The sequence below is a fragment of the Urtica dioica genome, chromosome 10, assembly GCF_054948205.1.
Source record: "Urtica dioica subsp. dioica isolate 48M chromosome 10, U.dioica_male_clone48M_v1_H2, whole genome shotgun sequence".
Classification (NCBI taxonomy): Eukaryota; Viridiplantae; Streptophyta; class Magnoliopsida; order Rosales; family Urticaceae; genus Urtica; species Urtica dioica.
The window spans coordinates 15,893,066-15,912,067 of NC_142765.1; the positions used below are offsets into that span (position 1 = coordinate 15,893,066).

At 36.6% G+C, this 19,002-nt stretch overlaps 1 protein-coding gene across 1 annotated transcript; it reads left to right on the top strand.

Annotated features, from left to right (window-relative positions):
• Positions 1-12,324: 12,324 nt before the first annotated feature.
• LOC149383537 (uncharacterized) lies at positions 12,325-17,020 on the top strand. Its single transcript, XM_089629596.1, has 2 exons — positions 12,325-15,490; positions 16,087-17,020. The coding sequence occupies exons 1-2, from the start codon at positions 12,559-12,561 to the stop codon at positions 16,590-16,592; spliced, it is 3,438 nt and encodes a 1,145-aa protein (XP_089485722.1). The 5' UTR covers positions 12,325-12,558; the 3' UTR covers positions 16,593-17,020.
• Positions 17,021-19,002: the final 1,982 nt, after the last annotated feature.

The following is a 19,002-nucleotide window of genomic DNA, read 5'->3' on the forward strand; positions in this document are numbered from 1 at the left end:
CAACTTTAGTTGCAAAAAGATGATATAGATGACTTTTATTGTTGTCTACCCATTGTAGACAATATAAAAAAGAGAGTCAAGTTAACATTGTTGCTTTTTTTTTTGCACCGATGCCAAGTGAAAGGTTTAGTATTATTTTATTATTTTTAATAAAAAAAATGTCTCAACTCCCAATTATCTACTTTATTTGTCTTATTCAATTTTCACCTTTATTTTTTTATTTTTTAGGTTTTGAATGTTATGATTTTCTCTAAAAAAAATGTTATGATTTTATTTTAATAAAAATTTATTATTATATAAGTCTATTTTTTAATTTTATTGTTGTTGTGCAATCTTGTATTTTAATTAAGTGTATTTATTTTTAAATTTATCATATGAATCTAATTTTTTTAAAAAAATTGTAAACAATAAAAAAAAAAGGTAAAAGAATTATGGTGGACAACTTGCATTGGAGTGATTTTGTTAAAAATTGCCAATTTAGTGATGTGGAAGAGAGATACAATTATATATTATTATTTTGGTGACGTGTTAAAGGTTGGCAACTCTTAGCATTGGAGATGCTCTAAAAGGGCCACTCCAATCGCACATAAAAACGCCAAATATAATGTAAATGTAGTTCCAATCACACAGTAAAAAGCAACGGCATATTTGGTGATTTGTACAGTGGCACGGCAATCCAATCGCACAGGAAAACGCCAAATATAATGTAAATGTAGTTCCAATCACACAGTATACACACTATAACCATTTTTTTTTTACAAATTAAACCCAAATATTTTATTTATACATATATATATATATATTAATCATATAAATATTTATAAAACACAACTAATAAATTAACTACAAAAATATTAAAACAAAGTTCAATTAAACATAAAAAATTTAAATATAGATTACAAAGTTTAAATTAAACACACAAAATAAAATGACAACTAAAAACAATAACACAATTTTAAAAGACATAGTAAAAATTTAAAACACGATCTAATAATCGGAGAAATTATTTCCAGTTCCGTCAAGATAATTATAATACTGGGTGTAATCTTGATTTTGATCCCCTTGAGGTGCGAATAGTCGGACCCAAAAATCAATTAAGCGCTGGAAAATTTTCGCGAATTTTTTTGAATTTGGGTGCGACTAGTCGCACCCAAAAGTGTGGTAATACTATTGGGTGCGACTTAGTCGCACCCAATACTTTCTCCAAAGTTATAGGTGCGACTAAGTCGCACCTAAATGACCTAAAATTTTCGGCGGCCAAAACTTCCCCCTTTTTTTACAAATTTCATTGGGTGCGACATTCTCGCACCCGAAACCATTGACACAAGTCAGTGGGTGCGACTTTGTCGCACCCAAAGGTGTCTTTGTCGCACCCAAATTCAAAAGTCTTTATATACAAAGCAGCAGCTTGATCGGGTTTTCATTCAAACACCCAAAAAATACCTCTGCGATTTCTCTCTGTCTCCGAGTCTCTCCTGCTCTCCCACCCCGTCGCCGCCACCACTCCGACCGCCACCACTACCACTCTCTCTCAGCCTCCGACCGCCACCACTACGCTCCTCCGACCGCCGCCACGACCCTCTCTCTCTCAGCCTCCGTCACGAGGACCGCCGCCACTACCCTCTCTCTCTCCCACCCCGTCGCAGCCACCACTCCGACCGCCACCACTACCACTCTCTCTCAGCCTCCGACCGCCACCACTACGCTCCTCCGACCGCCGCCACTACCCTCTGTCTCTCTTAGCCTCCGTCACGAGGACCGCCGCCACTACCCTCTCTCTCTCCCACCCCGTCGCAGCCGTCACTCCGACCGCCACCACTACCACAAGGTGAGGATTCTTGACCTCGAGTTGATTTTGGATTTTTGAGCTCCGAAATTCAAATTTGGGGTTTCGGATTTCAAAGATGATTTTTGTGAAATTGATTGGTTTTGGTTGCTCATTGAACTCGATTAGTGATGGCTATAGCTTGAATTTGTGGATTGAGTTCGGATTTCCTTGGTTTGTTAGTGATTTGGCCGAAATTTGATGAACTAGGGTTTGAAGTTTCGAATTTTGGGGCTTTTGATTTCCGCGTGTTGATTGATTCCGACGAGCCCCTCCGCTGCTGCCTCTCCGACCAGCTCCTCCGACTTGTCCCGAGCCTCCGACCAGCCCCTCCGCTTCATTAGGTATTTTTCATAATTTGATTAGTATTTTGATTGCTAGTTTAGTTTGATTAGTAGTTTAGTTTATAATTAGTTAGTTAGTTTGTCATTGATTTGTAATGAATTAGTTAATTAGTTTGTAATTAATTTATGAAATGAAATTTGTTCTAATTAGTTTTAGGTTTTTTAGTTTAATACTTACATGTTTAGTTTGTTTAGTTTTGATTAGTTTAGGTTAATTGAAATTGTCAAATTGAAATTGTAATTAGTTTAATAATATGTTTAAGTTGTTTAGTTTAAATTTGTTTAGGTTAATTGAAGTTGTTAAATTGAAATTGTAATTAGTTTAATAATATGTTTAGGTTGTTTAGTTTTGATTAGTTTAGGTTAATTGATAGAAATTGTCAAATTGAAATTGTAATTAGTTTAATAATATGTTTAAGTTGTTTAATTTTAATTTGTTTAGGTTAATTAAAATTGTCAAATTGAAATTGTAATTAGTTTAATAATATGTTTAAGTTGTTTAGTTTAATAATATGTTTAAGTTGTTTAATTTTAATTTGTTTAGGTTAATTAAAATTGTCAAATTGAAATTGTAATTAGTTTAATAATATGTTTAAGTTGTTTAGTTTTGATTAGTTTAGATTAATTGAAATTGTCAAATTGAAATTGTAATTTGTTTAATTAATAATATGTTTTAAATTGTTAATCATGAAATTAAAATTAGTTAAGTTATTGTATAAATGAGTTGAGAATATTGTATTTTTGTTGTAAACGAGCCACGGAGGTTCTGTTTAGGGTTTAGTTGATTATTAGGATAGTTTTAGATGATTTGTATATGCTTTTGAATGAGTTTGCAGGTTTTTGGTTTGTTAGTATTATAGGGGAAACTCTGCCGAATTTTAGATTGAGTTTCTAGCCTATTATTCTCAAATAACATAAAATTCATAATCTCATCTTATATTTTTGTTTCAGTTGGTTTGGCGAAACCCAGGCAGCGACGCCCACGAACTCCCCGTCGCAGCACCGTCGTGCCTCTCGCAGCCTCGCCGTGCTCAAGTCCCGCCTACAGGTTAGCCTCTCGAAGCCTTTTTAATTGTGTTTTTAATTAATTTAGATTAATTGTAATTAGTCTAATTGTTAATTAGTTAGGTAATAAATAGTTTTTTATATGTATATATTATTATATATATATAAAGGAGAATCCGGAATCACTGTTCACACAGACTCAGATTCCTGTTAAGTCTACAGTACCCGGAAAAAAATTGACGAAAATGCCCTTTAAGAGCTTAATAATTACATGTTGTGCCATTTTAATTAAACTTTTACAATTAACTATGAAAATAACTAAAATTACGAAAATTCCACTCCTAGATTATTCTGGAATAAAAAAAACGACCTAGACTATTCTGGAATAAAAAAAAACGACGTAGACTTATTCTCAGAGATCCACATTTCACAAGATTCTTCTGGAAAATAACTTTTCAAATTCCATAGTGAATGTCATCTACGAGACTAACTATAAATATGGACCATTGTCTTTTTTTTCATCAATGCATCTTCATTCATGAGTCCTCCATAAAATCTTCAAGATAAAAAATTCTCTGACCCCCACATTCAACCCTAATAACAGCTTCTCAGCTAAATTCCACCTGCATTTCCCACATTTAGCACTTCAATCCTCTCAGCTAATTTCCCACCTGTTGGCAGACCAAACTGTTCCAGAACATGCAGAAGACATAGATCAATTCAAATACATCTAGACATCTGGGTAAGTGTTTATCAATTAACCGTAATCATTGCTCAGCAAACATGGACAACAAGCGAATCGGAAAATCAAACCGCAGAAAATTATTTAACAAAGTTGAAAAAATGCCTTATTTGAAGCATTCATTGATCAGAACACAAACTTAACGCTCAAAAGTTTGTAACTACCAAAGGAGTTACATTGTCATATGGTCTTTCATCAGAAGTTTTTAAATTCAATACATAAATCAAGATAATTTTAGGCCATAACCATTGATTAAACAACAGACAGATAAAGAGAATAGATGAAAAAAAAACCTGAATACTATATAGTAAAACCATGTAACCCAAGACAGCAAAATGAGGTTAATTAAATCAGACTTGCTCTTTTTCTCTTTTCTCTTTTTGTATTTACTGTAAAAATTAACCAACTCTACTCTTTGTTCGAATACCAAACACATAAGAGAAAACCAAATTTCCTTTTGAAATGGTAAAAAAACAGACCAAATGTGTATATATATATATATATATATATATATATATATATATATATATATTAAGGTAAACTAATTATTCTGATCAAACATAAAAATGCAACAAAAGAAGAAACAAAAAGAGACGATGTTCAGAGCATCTCAAGATCATGAAACGCCAAAGGAAATGAAAAAGAAAGAAGGAAAAGGAAAATACCTCGCAAATATCGTGGGTTTGTCTGACAGAGATATCCCAAACAGTGTACGGTTCCGCCCTTCATTCCTCATCATCATATTCACAACCAAATTCCGACCCAATTTGGCCAATGATTCAACACCGACGACGAAGAAAAATAATTTTAATCTGTATCACAAGATCAAGAAAACCCTTACAAATTTGTTCTTAGAATAAAACCCTAGAAAAAATTCCATAAAATCGAATTTTTACCTCATTATAATCGCTTGGCCATTCTTTTTATTTTTCCATCTCTTTCTTTCGATTTCCTTCTATCGATCGATGTTTGCATTTTTTTTCTCTTTCAGTTCAGTTCGTCTCTCTCTCTCTCTCTTGAATCAGATTTTATGCGGCTGTGAATGTGATGAAACCCTAAGAAACGAAGAAAGGAAACTTATACAGAAGGGTTTTCTAATTGGGCTTTTGTGTTTGATTAAATATTGGGCTTCCGTTTCCATTTAATTTCGTGAATAAAAGATTATTGGGCTGATATTTTTTTTTTCTTATGAATTTGCTCTACATTTGGGCTTCTATCATTATTTACATAAATAATTTATTTCCACAGCAAAATGACAAAAGAAAACGACAAGATTTTGAAACACGTTTGGAGAGTATTTCTCAACGAAGCTCAACAACTCCAACTGAATCTATAAGTGAAGAAATATTTTTTATGAGGAATGTACGTATTAAACCGTACGGATTGCAAACAAGACAATTTATTATTTTTAAATAAAATTTATAAATTATATGTATAATTTATTATCATAAAAATGTAACAAATATCGTCGGTCCGCTGCAATGCGCGGGAATCCCGCTTGTGTAATAATAATGTAGTTAGTTTGATAAAATTGTTAATTATGTAATTGAAATTAATTTGATATAATTATAAAAATTGTTAATTATGTAATTGAAATTAATTTGATATAATTAGTAAAATTGGTAAAATGTTTTATGTAGTTGAAATTAATTTAGTTAGTAATTTTTCATAATTTGATTTGTATTTTGATTAGTAGTTTAGTTTGATTAGTAGTTTAGTTTATAATTAGTTAGTTAGTTTGTAATTGATTTGTAATGAATTAGTTAATTAGTTTGTAATTAATTTATTAAATGAAATTTGTTCTAATTAATTTTAGGTTTTTTAGTTTAATACTTACATGTTTAGGTTGTTTAGTTTTGATTAGTTTAGCTTAATTAAAATTGTCAATTTGAAATTGTAATTAGTTTAATAATATGTTTAACTTGTTTAGTTTTAATTTGTTTAGGTTAATTGAAATTTTCAAATTGAAATTGTAATTAGTTTAATAATATGTTTAGGTTGTTTAGTTTTGATTGGTTTAGGTTAATTACTTGAAATTGTCAAATTGAAATTGTAATTAGTTTAATAATATGTTTAAGTTGTTTAGTTTTGATTAGTTTAGGTTAATTGAAATTGTCAAATTGAAATTGTAATTAATTTAATAATATGTTTAGGCTGTTTAGTTTTGATTAGTTTAGCAACAACTCTTAATAATCGACTTCATTCGTCTTCGTCACTTAGCAATAGGATGTCGACCGCTTCGGGTTCTGGTGGAGATTCGCCACAGAGACCGGATTCTCAAGGTCCGCCACGGGAACCTGATTCCCAAGGTCCTAAGAAATCAAGGGGACCAACAACCGGCTCGACGTCGGCGCGAGCAACACAGGGTGTACCGGGTGCGAAGATGGTCAAGTGGGACCCAATAAACCAAACATTCTATCAAGAGATAAGGAAAGAAAATAAAAAAGGTTGGACTATTTAACAACCGCCTCGGTGCTTTGGTGAAAACACATATCCCGCCTACGACTCGTGATTGGAGTGAAGTGACGCCCCAGACGTTGGCTGCTATTTTGAGCGCACTTCATTCCGAGTTCAGATTTGTGTACACGGATCTTGACACCGGCGAGGATCTGCCTCCGGATTGCTCTATCAGAATACGATTGATCAGGCTATCATTCGGAATGCCAAGATCAGGCGACGCAACCAGAAGTCCAAGCTATCAGAGAAGTTCAGGTTGGAGTTTTGTGGGAGCACAGAAAACGCTAAGGCGGAAACACCACCGGGATATAAGAAAGAGGATTGGGAGGCGGTGGTAGACGAGTTCGCAACTGACGATTGGAAGGTACGTAATGTATGATTGTAATAAATCACAATATCTTTATCAGATTGAATAATGACAAAATTAATTATTTGCAGAAAAAGTCTAATCGCAACAAGGAGAATTCGAAGAAGAAGAAGACGAGGTTGACTCAAGGATCTCTTTCTTTCTTGGCTCATCGTCATTTGAACGTAAGTTATTCTAATTTTGAAATACTTAATTTGAAATAAATTCAATACTTATATTTTCATAACAATTGCAGAGTAAGGATGATGGGACTTTGGGCTCCGCGTTAACGACGTGGGAGCAAAAACACCATAATAGAAAAGGTGAATGGACGACAGATTGGGCGAGACGAGCACATGTAAGTCATATGTGATAATTAAGATTACGTTACTTACACAATAATTAATTTTTAATAATTTTTTTATGTGTAAAGGCGCGGATAATTACTCTACTGGCGGATCTTCAGCGACAAGCAGAAGAGCAAGGCGTAGTCTTTAACCAGGACGACGCAGAGGAGCACGCAATGCTAGAAATTCTCGGGAACCGTCAAGATTGGTACGTTGGAATAGGTCCAACGGTCCCGAGATCAATAGATGGTGTCTTTCCGTTTCGAACTGCAACTCCGAGTCTTGAATTTCACGCTCGAATTGATGATTATAGACTGTCAATTTTTACCCATTTCCTCTATCTCTCAACGATTCAGAGATTGCTATTTATATTTTTGTTTTTAAATAAACTACATATAGAGCGCGAATGAATATGGGTAAAAATGAGGTTTACATATAAATATTTGAGTCAAAATCAATGAAAAGTCAACAAAAGGAAGATTCGTAGCACTTTTATCTATTTTAAAGTAAATTCTCGTTATTTTAATTTAATAGATGGTACAAATTTGACATTTTGAAAACCAAAAGTTAAACTCGACATTTCACTAAAATACATGATATATACGTGTCAGTTTCTCATGATCTTACGTTATCAAAGCAATCTTAAATAACATTGTAATGGTAATCATGCAAAATAAGGCATTAAACATAGATAAAATAAAAGAAAACATAATTTGATATGAGACAAGAACAATTAATTAAGGAAACATCAAACGAAAGATTGATTTGGGCTACATCGTATCCCCCATAAAATTTTTATTAGTTGAACATAACTAAACGAAGAATAAGAATAATAGAATAATTCATATTTAAAACTTAAGAAGAAGAATAAAAAGAAGAATTTTAATGCAATCTGTTCTAATAGAAGACGTCGCACACAATATACACTCAATGCATGCGACAATCTGCTCTAATGCAATATACGGAGATAAATATAAAAAAAGTGCGTAAAAGTAAATGACACAAAGAATAATAACCTGGTTCGGTGAAATGTCACTTACTCTGTTGGGTAGTGTGCCCACTGGAAAAGAAATTCATTATATGAAAAGTAGAGTACAAAATGAACTTATATGAACAATTCTCGCTTCATGGCCATTTTTCAATTACTACCCGTAAATTTTAACTCGGCTATCCTTGAATATGAAATCTCATCAGTGTCAATACTCGTGAACACTCTATCACAAAATCACAAAACCCAAAATAATTTTCTAACACTCGAGAGATATGTAATAGTGTCTAGAAAATTACACCACACACTTCACACAATTAGTTTCTCAACACGTCTGAAATTCGAATTAGGGTTTCATTATCTATTCACGCGGACAAAATACATGAAAAATGTCTTCTGCGAAATAATTTGGTGGAACAAAAAACTTGCCAGAATTATATTTTTACACACAGTGATTAAGATGTCTCAACATATATTGGAGCATGTTGCAAGACATCTTACTAAACAAATTTGCACTAAACAATACGTCAACAACAAACAAACGTAACAACAATTAGTAAATTACATAGCTAGTAAAATTCTGAATTTAATACCTTTACGAAAAAACTTTGTACTCGTATATGTTGAAAACGTAATAAATGATTAAAATAAAATGAATTATAAGAACGACACTCGAGAGGTATGTAATAGTGTCTAGAAAATTACACAACACACTTCACACAATTAGTTTCTCAACACGTCTGAAATTCGAATTAGGGTTTCATTATCTATTCACGCGGACAAAATACATGAAAAATGTCTTCTGCGAAATAATTTGGTGAAACAAAATACTTGCCAGAATTATATTTTTACACACAGTGATTAAGATGTCTCAACATATATTGAAGCATGTTGCAAGACATCTTACTAAACAAATTTGCACTAAACAATACGTCAACAACAAACAAACGTAACAACAATTAGTAAATTACATAGCTGGTAAAATTCTGAATTTAATACCTTTACGAAAAAATTTTGTACTCGCATATGTTGAAAACGCAATAAATGATTATAATAAAATGAATTATTAGAACGACATACGAGATATAGATTCCGATATACGTACATATATATTTGAAGAGAAATTTCATTTTCTAGACCAAAAAGTTATGGAAATATCTCAATTAGACCCGCTAGTTAAAAAATATCTAAAATTGGACTTTTGTACCAATTTTGGACGAAAATACCCTTAATTCAAAATAACTCATATTATTCTCTCATTTTCAAATCATCTTCATCACAGTTCTTGTCACTTTCGAATTGGTTGCGCTAGGATTAGAACTCTCGGTGGCCGATGGATTCCGATGGTCTTCGTCGGAATCCATCGGAAATTTCCGATGAAGACCATCGGATTCGGTCGGATCCGACCGAATCCGATGGATTCCGATGATCTTCATCGGTAATTCCCAGTTTTTAAAAAAAAAAAAAAAAAAAATTCACCTCTAAATCTCATTCAAATCAACCTTAAAAAAAATTAAAAAAATTAACCTCCAATTCGGTCGACTTTAGTGTGGTGGGCGTTGGAACTCGTCGGATTTGGTGTGGTTGGGCGTCGGAATGGGGCTAACGTCGGATTTGGTGTTCTTTGGTGTGGAGAGAAAATAAGAGTGAGAATGAAAGAGATGGATAGAGATGGAGAGAGGGTTTATTTTTGAATTAAGGGTATTTTCGTCTAAAATTGGTACAAAAGTCCAATTTTGAATATTTTTTAACTAGCGGGTCTAATTGAGATATTTCCATAACTTTTGAGTCTAGAAAATGAAATTTCTCTATTTGAAAGGCTGTCCTACACCTCTCTGGTGATTTGGCCAATATTTAACATCTCATAATCTCTCTCTCTCTCTCTCTCTCTCTCTCTCTCTCTCTCTCTCTCTCTCTCTCATCTGCAAGCCTTTTTTATTTGTTTTTTTTATTCAATTTCATGCCTAGATTCTTAATTAGACATACTTGTAAGATAAATCGAGTATAATAATAACAACCCCACAGGATAGTCACGAGGCAAGCAATATCATGTGTGACCATGCTTGGTCTCATACACACAAACACAATAAACTAATAAACCTAAAAATCCAAAATGATCCGTTATTATCACCTAAAAAAAGAATATAATGCTCACACGACATCATGTGATCAGCTTTTAATTTATTTGATGAATATTTATTTATTTTTTTAATCCTGATTTTGTGATCTGTAGAGCTCCAAGTCAAGATGTTTAGATCTAAGCTTTTAAATATATGAAATATCCATATGTATATCTGCTTTAAGTTTATATATAGTTCAGACCGTTCAAGTTTGGTCATTTCTGGTGGCCATTATAGTTCGATTTGTGTAATCATTTTTAATTAAATAGTTATTAAATTTACAAGAATCAGATTTCAGAGGACAAAATGATCGTACTCACAGATCCCATCTAGCCATTTGTTTCCATGTAAGTGTCCACACTCCACACACATATTAAAAATGCATTTTAATTTTTTATGTTAATTAATCTCAGTTAAGTAAAAAAAATTTAATATTTTTAATAGGTTAAAAAACAATTTGAAATAAAATAAAATAGAAGGTTGATATAAATTAACACGTATTAAAATAAATTTTAATTTTTTCCTCTTAATAATTAATCTCAGAACAGGTTAAAAAAAATATTGATTAATTTTTAACATGTTAAAAAGTTATAAAATTGAAATGTAATAAAATAGAAAGTTGATATTAATTTGCGGCAAGATACGAAGTCTTAATCGGAAATGAATGTTATAACCTAAATGAGAATGAGATATACACATACGGAGTTCGATTAATCATGGCATCACCTTTTCTTAGTAGCTTTAATTTGTTTTCTCTTTTCTCTTTTTTTTTTGTTCTAATTTTTAGTTTTCATTGTCATCTTTCTGCAGCTTTTGGAACACTTTAAAGGGTGATTTTTGGCATAAACTAAAGCCAATCTAAGTAATATCCTAAGTACAACTTGTTTACATCAAAATTGTACAATGTTGTTACGTAAATTCTAAAGTGGTATTTTCACTAGAAAAAATAAAAAAGGAATCCATATGCAATCATTATCAACAACATCAAAAGATAGATGTGATTCAAAAAATAATACTAATTGATTATAACCATGTACATAAAATTAACTGTATTCATATGGTAAAATTTAAGAGAAATTAGAGAGCAAAAAAGAGAAATGGGTAACTCAAGACAATTAATATTTATTTATTTGATGACACCATTATTATTATTTATTAATTAAACCACTCTCTACTTCACATGGTGGTAATTTTACTACGGATTTAAATAACAGACAGAAAACTATAAAACGCACGAAAACAAAAAATACACAAAAAATACTACGTAGCCCTTTGCATTTTTCAGTTCACGTAAATTAAAACAAAACTAAAAATCAGTTTTATTTCTTTCCAGTTTTTAACCTAAATATACGATTGGTGTAAAGATTTTATTTTATTTTTCAAATAAATTGTTTACAAAAATGTTTCGTAACTATTTGATTACATAGACTTAAATCTAGGAGATAATGGATTCAAAACAGTTGATCCATGGAGTTTCATTTCAAGATACCAGCTCTTCCTCCAAAAAAAAAAAAGAGAAAGAGAGTAACGGCTTTGACACTCTTAAAAAAAAAAAAAAAGAACTCTCAAGTAAATACTCACATACACGGAAAAAAAAGAAAAAATCACAAAACAACATTACTATTTTCCGAATATTATTGTTTAGATAACCAGAAAACTGTTATGTAAAATAGTTCCACAGGTCTGTTTGCGGAAAACTGTTATCTTTTGATTTCTAAAGGTTAAAGTTAACCTTAAATTTCTATTTGCGGTCAAAGTTAACCGCAGTTAACCATAATCCCTCCACACTTCACAGGAAGAACAAGAAGCCTCACTCGGCCTTTAATAACTAATTTTGACATGTTCCCATATCAAGTCGTCAAAAAGGTAAATAAACCAATAAACCATCTTGGTAAAAGATAAAATAACTAATTAAAGTCATTTTAATCTCATCTCTCCCTGTCTCTTTTAAAATTAAAAAACAATAAAACCCACTTCCCACCACCTCACCACTTCCATTAAACAAATGCAAAAACAATTTTTTTTTTCTTTTAAAAAATTCCATTTTTCTCTGCACATACAACATTACTTGGATCCGCAGATTCTGGGTCTTTAGAGTCTTTACTCTTTTATTTCCCTCTTATAAGTTATAACCAACAAAAACACACAACACATCTCATCCTCTCTTCCTTTATTCAAATCATTCCCATAAAAAAAACATTTAATTACAATTACACACATTATATCTAAGTCTAGCTACTAAGCCCAAAGCAAAGACATGATCATCACTTCTCTCTTCCCTATGCCTAACCACAACGATCACCCTCTCAAACTCAAATTACCTTAAAACCCTTTGCTTTGTAATTTGAACCATTTTTTTTTCTTTCTTTCTTTCTTTTGTAGTAATGCCTCTGAAGAAGCATGAATGTAAGCAACAATTCCAACAAAAATGGAGTCTCTCGAGCTTTCTCACCACGACCTTCTCTTTTTCCTGCATCGTTCTCGTCCTCGCCGGACCGTCGCCGGCGACTGCGGTGAACGAGCAAGGCCGAGCGCTTCTCGCGTGGAGAGACGCTCTCCGGTGGCGCTCCGGCGAGATTCTCGGGCACTGGAACGCCGGAGATTCCACGCCGTGCTTCTGGCCCGGCGTTGGCTGCGATTCCGCCGGCGGAGTCACCGCGATCAACCTGACCTCCGTCGCGCTCCTCGGCGGAGTTCCGACAGATTTCTCTGCCATTCCGAGGCTTCAGAAGCTGATCCTCTCCGGCTCTAATCTCTCAGGCGAGATTCCGAAATCGATCGGAGACCTCTCGGAGCTCGTAGAGCTCGACCTGAGCAGAAATGCGATCTCCGGCGAGATACCGGCGGAGATATATGGACTCGGAAAACTCGAGAGCCTCCTCCTGAACTCGAATTTTCTAGAAGGTTCGATTTCCGAGAACGTCGGAAACCTAACGGAGCTAAGGCTTCTGACTCTCTTCGACAACCACCTCGCCGGAGAATTGCCGAGGAGCATCGGGAGGCTGAAGAAGCTCGAGGCGATACGCGCCGGCGGGAATAAGAATCTCGAAGGTCCGATCCCGCCGGAGATCGGAAACTGTTCGAGCCTCGTCGTGATTGGCTTGGCTGAGACCGGAATCTCAGGGAAAATTCCAAGGACAATTGGAATGTTGAAGAATCTCGAGACTCTGGCTTTATACACAGCTCTGATATCCGGTCCAATTCCGGAGGAGATTGGAGAGTGCGGGGAGCTTCGGGAGATTTACCTTCACGAGAATTCGCTCTCCGGATCGATACCGGCTTCGATAGGGAGGCTCAAGAAGCTTCAGAATCTGCTCCTATGGCAGAACAGCCTGGTCGGAATTATCCCGCCGGAGATCGGGAACTGCACCGAGCTCGTGGTGATCGACCTCTCGATCAATTCGATTGCAGGAAAAATTCCGGCGGAGGTCGGGAACTTGACGGCTCTCGAGGGGCTTCAGCTGAGCCTCAACCGGCTCTCCGGGGAGATTCCGGCGGAGATCGGGAAATGCGAGAGGCTAAACGATTTGGAGCTCGACAACAACGATATCTCCGGCACGATTCCGGCGGAGCTCGGCCAGCTCTCGAGGCTGAGGCAGTTGTTGCTGTGGAATAACAAGCTGGAGGGAAACATCCCGGCGGCGATCGGAAACTGCGAATCTCTCGAGTCTCTGGACCTCTCTCAGAACTCTCTCACCGGCGCGATCCCGAGCCAGATTTTCGGGCTCAAAGAGCTCTCGGCAATCATGCTCCTCTCGAACAACCTCTCCGGGACGATCCCTCCGGCGATCGGAAACTGCTCGGCGCTCGTCCGGTTCCGAGCCGGCGACAACAATCTCGCCGGAGCGATCCCTCCGGAGATCGGAAGCCTCGCGGCACTAAGCTTCTTCGACGTCGCTTCGAACCGCCTCTCGGGGGCGATCCCGGACGAGATCTCCGGCTGCCGCAACTTAACCTACCTCGACATCAGCTCGAATTCCCTCTCCGGAAACCTCCCGGCCGGCCTCGGCCAGCTTGTCTCTCTCCAGTACCTCGACCTCTCGAGGAACTCAATCGCCGGGGAGCTCGTCCCGAGCCTCCCCGGCTCGCTCACCCGCCTCACGAAGCTCATCCTATCCGAAAATCGCTTCTCGGGTCCGATCCCGGGCGAGCTCGGGTCCTGCTCGAAGCTCGCCGTGATCGACCTGAGCTCCAACGACCTCACCGGCGAGATCCCCGAGGGTCTGGGGAAAATCCCGGCCCTCGAGATCGCTCTCAACCTCAGTCTCAACCAGTTAACCGGAAAACTCCCGGAGGACTTCACCGCCCTAGACCGGCTCGGCACCCTCGACGTCTCCCACAACAAACTCACCGGCGACCTCCGAGCCGTGGCGGCCATGGAAAACCTCGTCGTCCTCAACGCCTCTGACAACGACTTCTCCGGCCGCCTCCCGGACACCCAATTCTTCGCCTCCCTCCCGTTGAGCAACCTCGCCGGAAACCCCTCCCTATGCCTCTCCTCCTCCGCTTGTTCCGGCGGCGGAGCCCGCCACACCAAAGCAGCCAAGGCCGCCATGGTGGCCTTGCTCTGCACCGCCGCCCTCCTTCTGCTGGCCGCGCTGTACCTTCTGGTAAACAGCGCGGCCAACAGCAGAAAGGGGCGGCAGAGCGCGGGCCCCGCATCAGACCCAGGATACAACGACGACGAGAATGACGACACGGCGCTATCTCCGCCTTGGGAGGTCACGCTGTACCAGAAGCTCGACCTCCCGATCGCCGACGTGGCGTCCACGTGGCTCGTCCCGGAAAACGTGATCGGGCGGGGCCGGACGGGGGTGGTGTACCGCGCCGAGACTCCCTCCGGGACTCCCGTGGCGGTGAAGCGGTTTTGCGACGCCGCCGACAAGTATTCGGCGGCGGCGTTCGCGGCGGAGGTCGGGACGCTCGCTGGAATACGGCACCGGAACGTGGTTCGGCTGCTCGGGTGGGGGGCCAACCGGCGGACCAAGCTTCTTTTCTACTCGTACATGGCGAACGGCGATTTGGGCACGCTCCTCCACGGCGGCGGCGCGGCGGGGGTTACGGTGGAGTGGCGGAGCAGGGTGAGGATAGCGTTGGGCGTGGCGGAGGGGCTGGCGTACCTGCACCACGATTGCGTACCGGCGATTCTTCACCGGGACGTGAAAGCGCAAAATATACTTATCGGAGAAAGACACGACGCTTGTTTGGCCGATTTCGGGTTGGCACGGCTTGTCCAGGCCGGAGAGCGAGAGCAGAACGGTTGTTCCTTCTCCGCCAATCCACACATAGCAGGGTCCTACGGCTATATTGCGCCAGGTAATTTTGATTTCATTTTGATTTTATTATTGTTTTAGCTAGTTCCTGATCATTTTTAGTTTGAATTCGTATGGTTTAGTATAATTTAAAGTTTTAAACACAAACAACATACAGTTTTTGAAGCGTTAGCCCTTTTTTTCCTTTTGATTTGCTTTTTTTTTTTTTTTTTTGGAAGAGGTACGATACAGTTATACTCAAGCTTTTTTGTCTGTCTATTTCTTTTCTTTTGGAATGATATATCTTATCATCTATTTCGTGTCCAACCGAAAAAGAAAAAAGAGAAAAGAAAAACTTAAAATCATCACAAATCTAACTTAGAGCTTTGTTTTCATTCCTTTCTGCTTTTTATGTGTGGGGTTCAGGATTATTCCCAAATAATTAGATTCAGATAAATGATCATAAAAAGACGTGGTTGTGACATGTGACACTCATGTAAATTCAATTATTGTCTCTAACTTCTATCCGATTTGCAACTACTAGATTCTAATCCTAATCAATATCTTTCTGTGATTTTACCTTGATGCAATTATTTATTAAAATTTAACTTAAGAGTACAAAAAATAATACTTATTGTTTTTTTTTTTTTTTGGGTACAGAATATGCTTCCATGCAAAATATCACGACGAAGAGTGACGTGTACAGCTTCGGAGTAGTCCTGATGGAGATAATAACCGGGAAAAGGCCCGTAGATCCGTCATTCTCCGAAGGCCAACACGTGGTGCAATGGGTCCGAGATCACCTAAAGTCAAAGAAAGACCCTATCGAGATCATTGACCCGAAACTCCAAGGGCGCACGGATAACGAGATTGAAGAAGTACTTCAAGCCCTAGGGATTTCCCTCCTTTGCGCAAGCCCGAGCCCAAAGGACCGGCCCACCATGAAAGACGTCGCGGCACTTTTGAGAGAAATACGACAAGAACCCCCCTCGATGGGAAGCGATTGTTCGCAAAAGGACGACAATAAAAAATCCGAAAACGTTAAGAAAAATAATGTGACGACCAATTCTTCCGCTGCGGTCGAGATGGCGATGAATCCGACCAAATTGTTGCTTCTACAAAGCTCGTCTCGCTCGCTTCCTTACTCGTCTTCTTCGCTTGGCTGACAATGATTAATCTATGACATAATGTATTTGTAACATTTTATAGGTTTTTTTAGGGAGTTATTGTTGATTGATTATTGATTTATTAACTTGATTTGTTAGTGATAATTAGCTAGCTAGCTAATTCGCTCGCAAGTAGAGGAAGGAGTGAGACTGTGTAAAGAAAACAAAAAACAGAATTGAATGGGTTAAAAGCTACTATTAAGTATCAATTATTGTATTGTGTAATAAACAATAACAATATGAAAAACAGAAGATGAAATTTGACCACTGAGATGAGGGTAAATTTTTTTTAGTGTATAGCTGATTCTAGATTTGGAAGTTGGTGGGTGAAAAGTGAGTACCATGTTATTATGTATATCAGAAAAAAGCCTTAAATCATTTGTGTGAGTTGTCACTTTCAGAATATACATATACATAGTGCCAATGATCATGAGTCATGATATCTAGCTAGAAGAAAGTGAGTTTTACATACATATGTTGGTGGTATTTGTGCAAGGAAAGTTTTTATTTTTATTTATTTATTTTTTTTCAAAATAAGTTGTCGTTACCGCTTTTATGTCGCATCGAAATTGCTTATTGTATGATGTATACGCACCGATGCGTAAATCGTTAACCATGAGTGAACTAAAGGGTATCAACAAATAAATAAAATTTGCACGTATATTTGTATAGACATCAAAATTTACTATTAATAATTTTCAGTTTATTACATGAACAAGAATGACAAATTGTAACAATGTCAATATAGTTAATACTTTCATATTTTAATATAAAAAAAATTAAAATGACATGGTAATATACATATTAAGATTGTTCATTTAGAGTCGGTAATGATGTTAAAAAATAAACAATATGAACAATGAGAAAGACATCGAGAACAAATATGTTACAAAAAAAAAATAGTGGGTAGATTAAAAGGATAAAAATATGTAAGTACCGTTTAGTGATGGTCACGGCTAAAAATGTAAAGGTTTAAGGATAAAAGTTGTAATGTAAGTACTCTTTCTTAGGGATGTGATTTGTGAAGTAGGGTAATATATTGGGTGTATGTGTGTGGTTGAGAGGGATTGAGGGCAGTGCTTGTTACCATGAAAGAAAGTTATTGTAACTAATTTCCGTCTCTCAATTATTGCTCTTTCAAGGATAAGGAAACTTCCTCATCCAACTATATGTATGTGTGCATATATATACACAAGTATCTATGATTAAATAATGGCCACCAAACCATGTGACAAGAGGGGCATCAAGGCTTTAAAAATAATGGGCGCAAATTGATTACATTTTTACAAGCAAAGCAAAATCTCCCTCTCATCTGACAAAATAAAATAAAAATTATAGTACAAAAGCATATAAATGTGTCGACTTTGTGAAAGTCATTGTCTTCTCTCCTATAACTTAGGTGAGGAATAGAGACCTTTTAACCAGTTTGTGCCAACAAAGCAAAAACAAATCTATGGTCATATCATATGTTTCTGCTATATAAGTTTGTAACATTCAAAGTTCAAACACGCATATATATTATTTATTGTTGGAGTTGGTATTTGGTAACATATTCGTTTTAAATTTTTATGTATACTTTCACTAAGGCAAATAAATTTATTACATTTGCCTTGTTTTGAGCTCACGTGACGCACATGCAAGAGCAGATGCCATTTCCATTGACGGCTGTGGACCCCACTTGTGAGATCTGAGATCGATCTCAAAACCATATATAGCTTGAAATTTCTATAATTTCTATTCTATATTATATTTTTTGGATCCTGATTTTTTTTTTTGCAGAGAGATGTTCCATTCGGGTAAGAAAACAATAACTCGGAGCGCATCCATATTTTTGCTTGTGGGGGTCCACGTTGCCATATGCACGTGCATGCAAAGTGAGAGAGCTATTAGAATGCAACGTGATGAATTTGCCGCCAAAATATGCATGGGGTTTAGCCCCCCTCAATGAATGGTGGTTTAGTTTAACTATCTTGTTTTTAAGTACAAAATCAGATTAGTTAAACTAGTCACTATACTGTCTATAGCCAGCTAAGGCCCAGGGGGGGCTTAAGCCCCCCCTCAAAATTTTTTTTTTTGCACTTTTTGCCCATTTAAAAAAAATTACATTTTTTTCCCTTGAAAATTTATACTTTTGGCCCAATTTTTATAAATTTTTTACAATCAAGCCCCCTCTGAATTTTTTTTTTTCAAATTAGCCACCCCTGATGGGCTTTTCTGGCTCCGTCACTGTATACATATATATGATGTGTAATGGTTCATAGATGTAATCTCATTGTATTTTCACGTGGTTCAATAAGCTTTTGTAGTTGTATGTTTTATGTTAATATTACTCTCTTAGTTTGTGTTGCATAACTGCATTTGTTTAAGTTTTAGAAAAACTGTTAGGAATATTCAATGATTCTATTCAAAT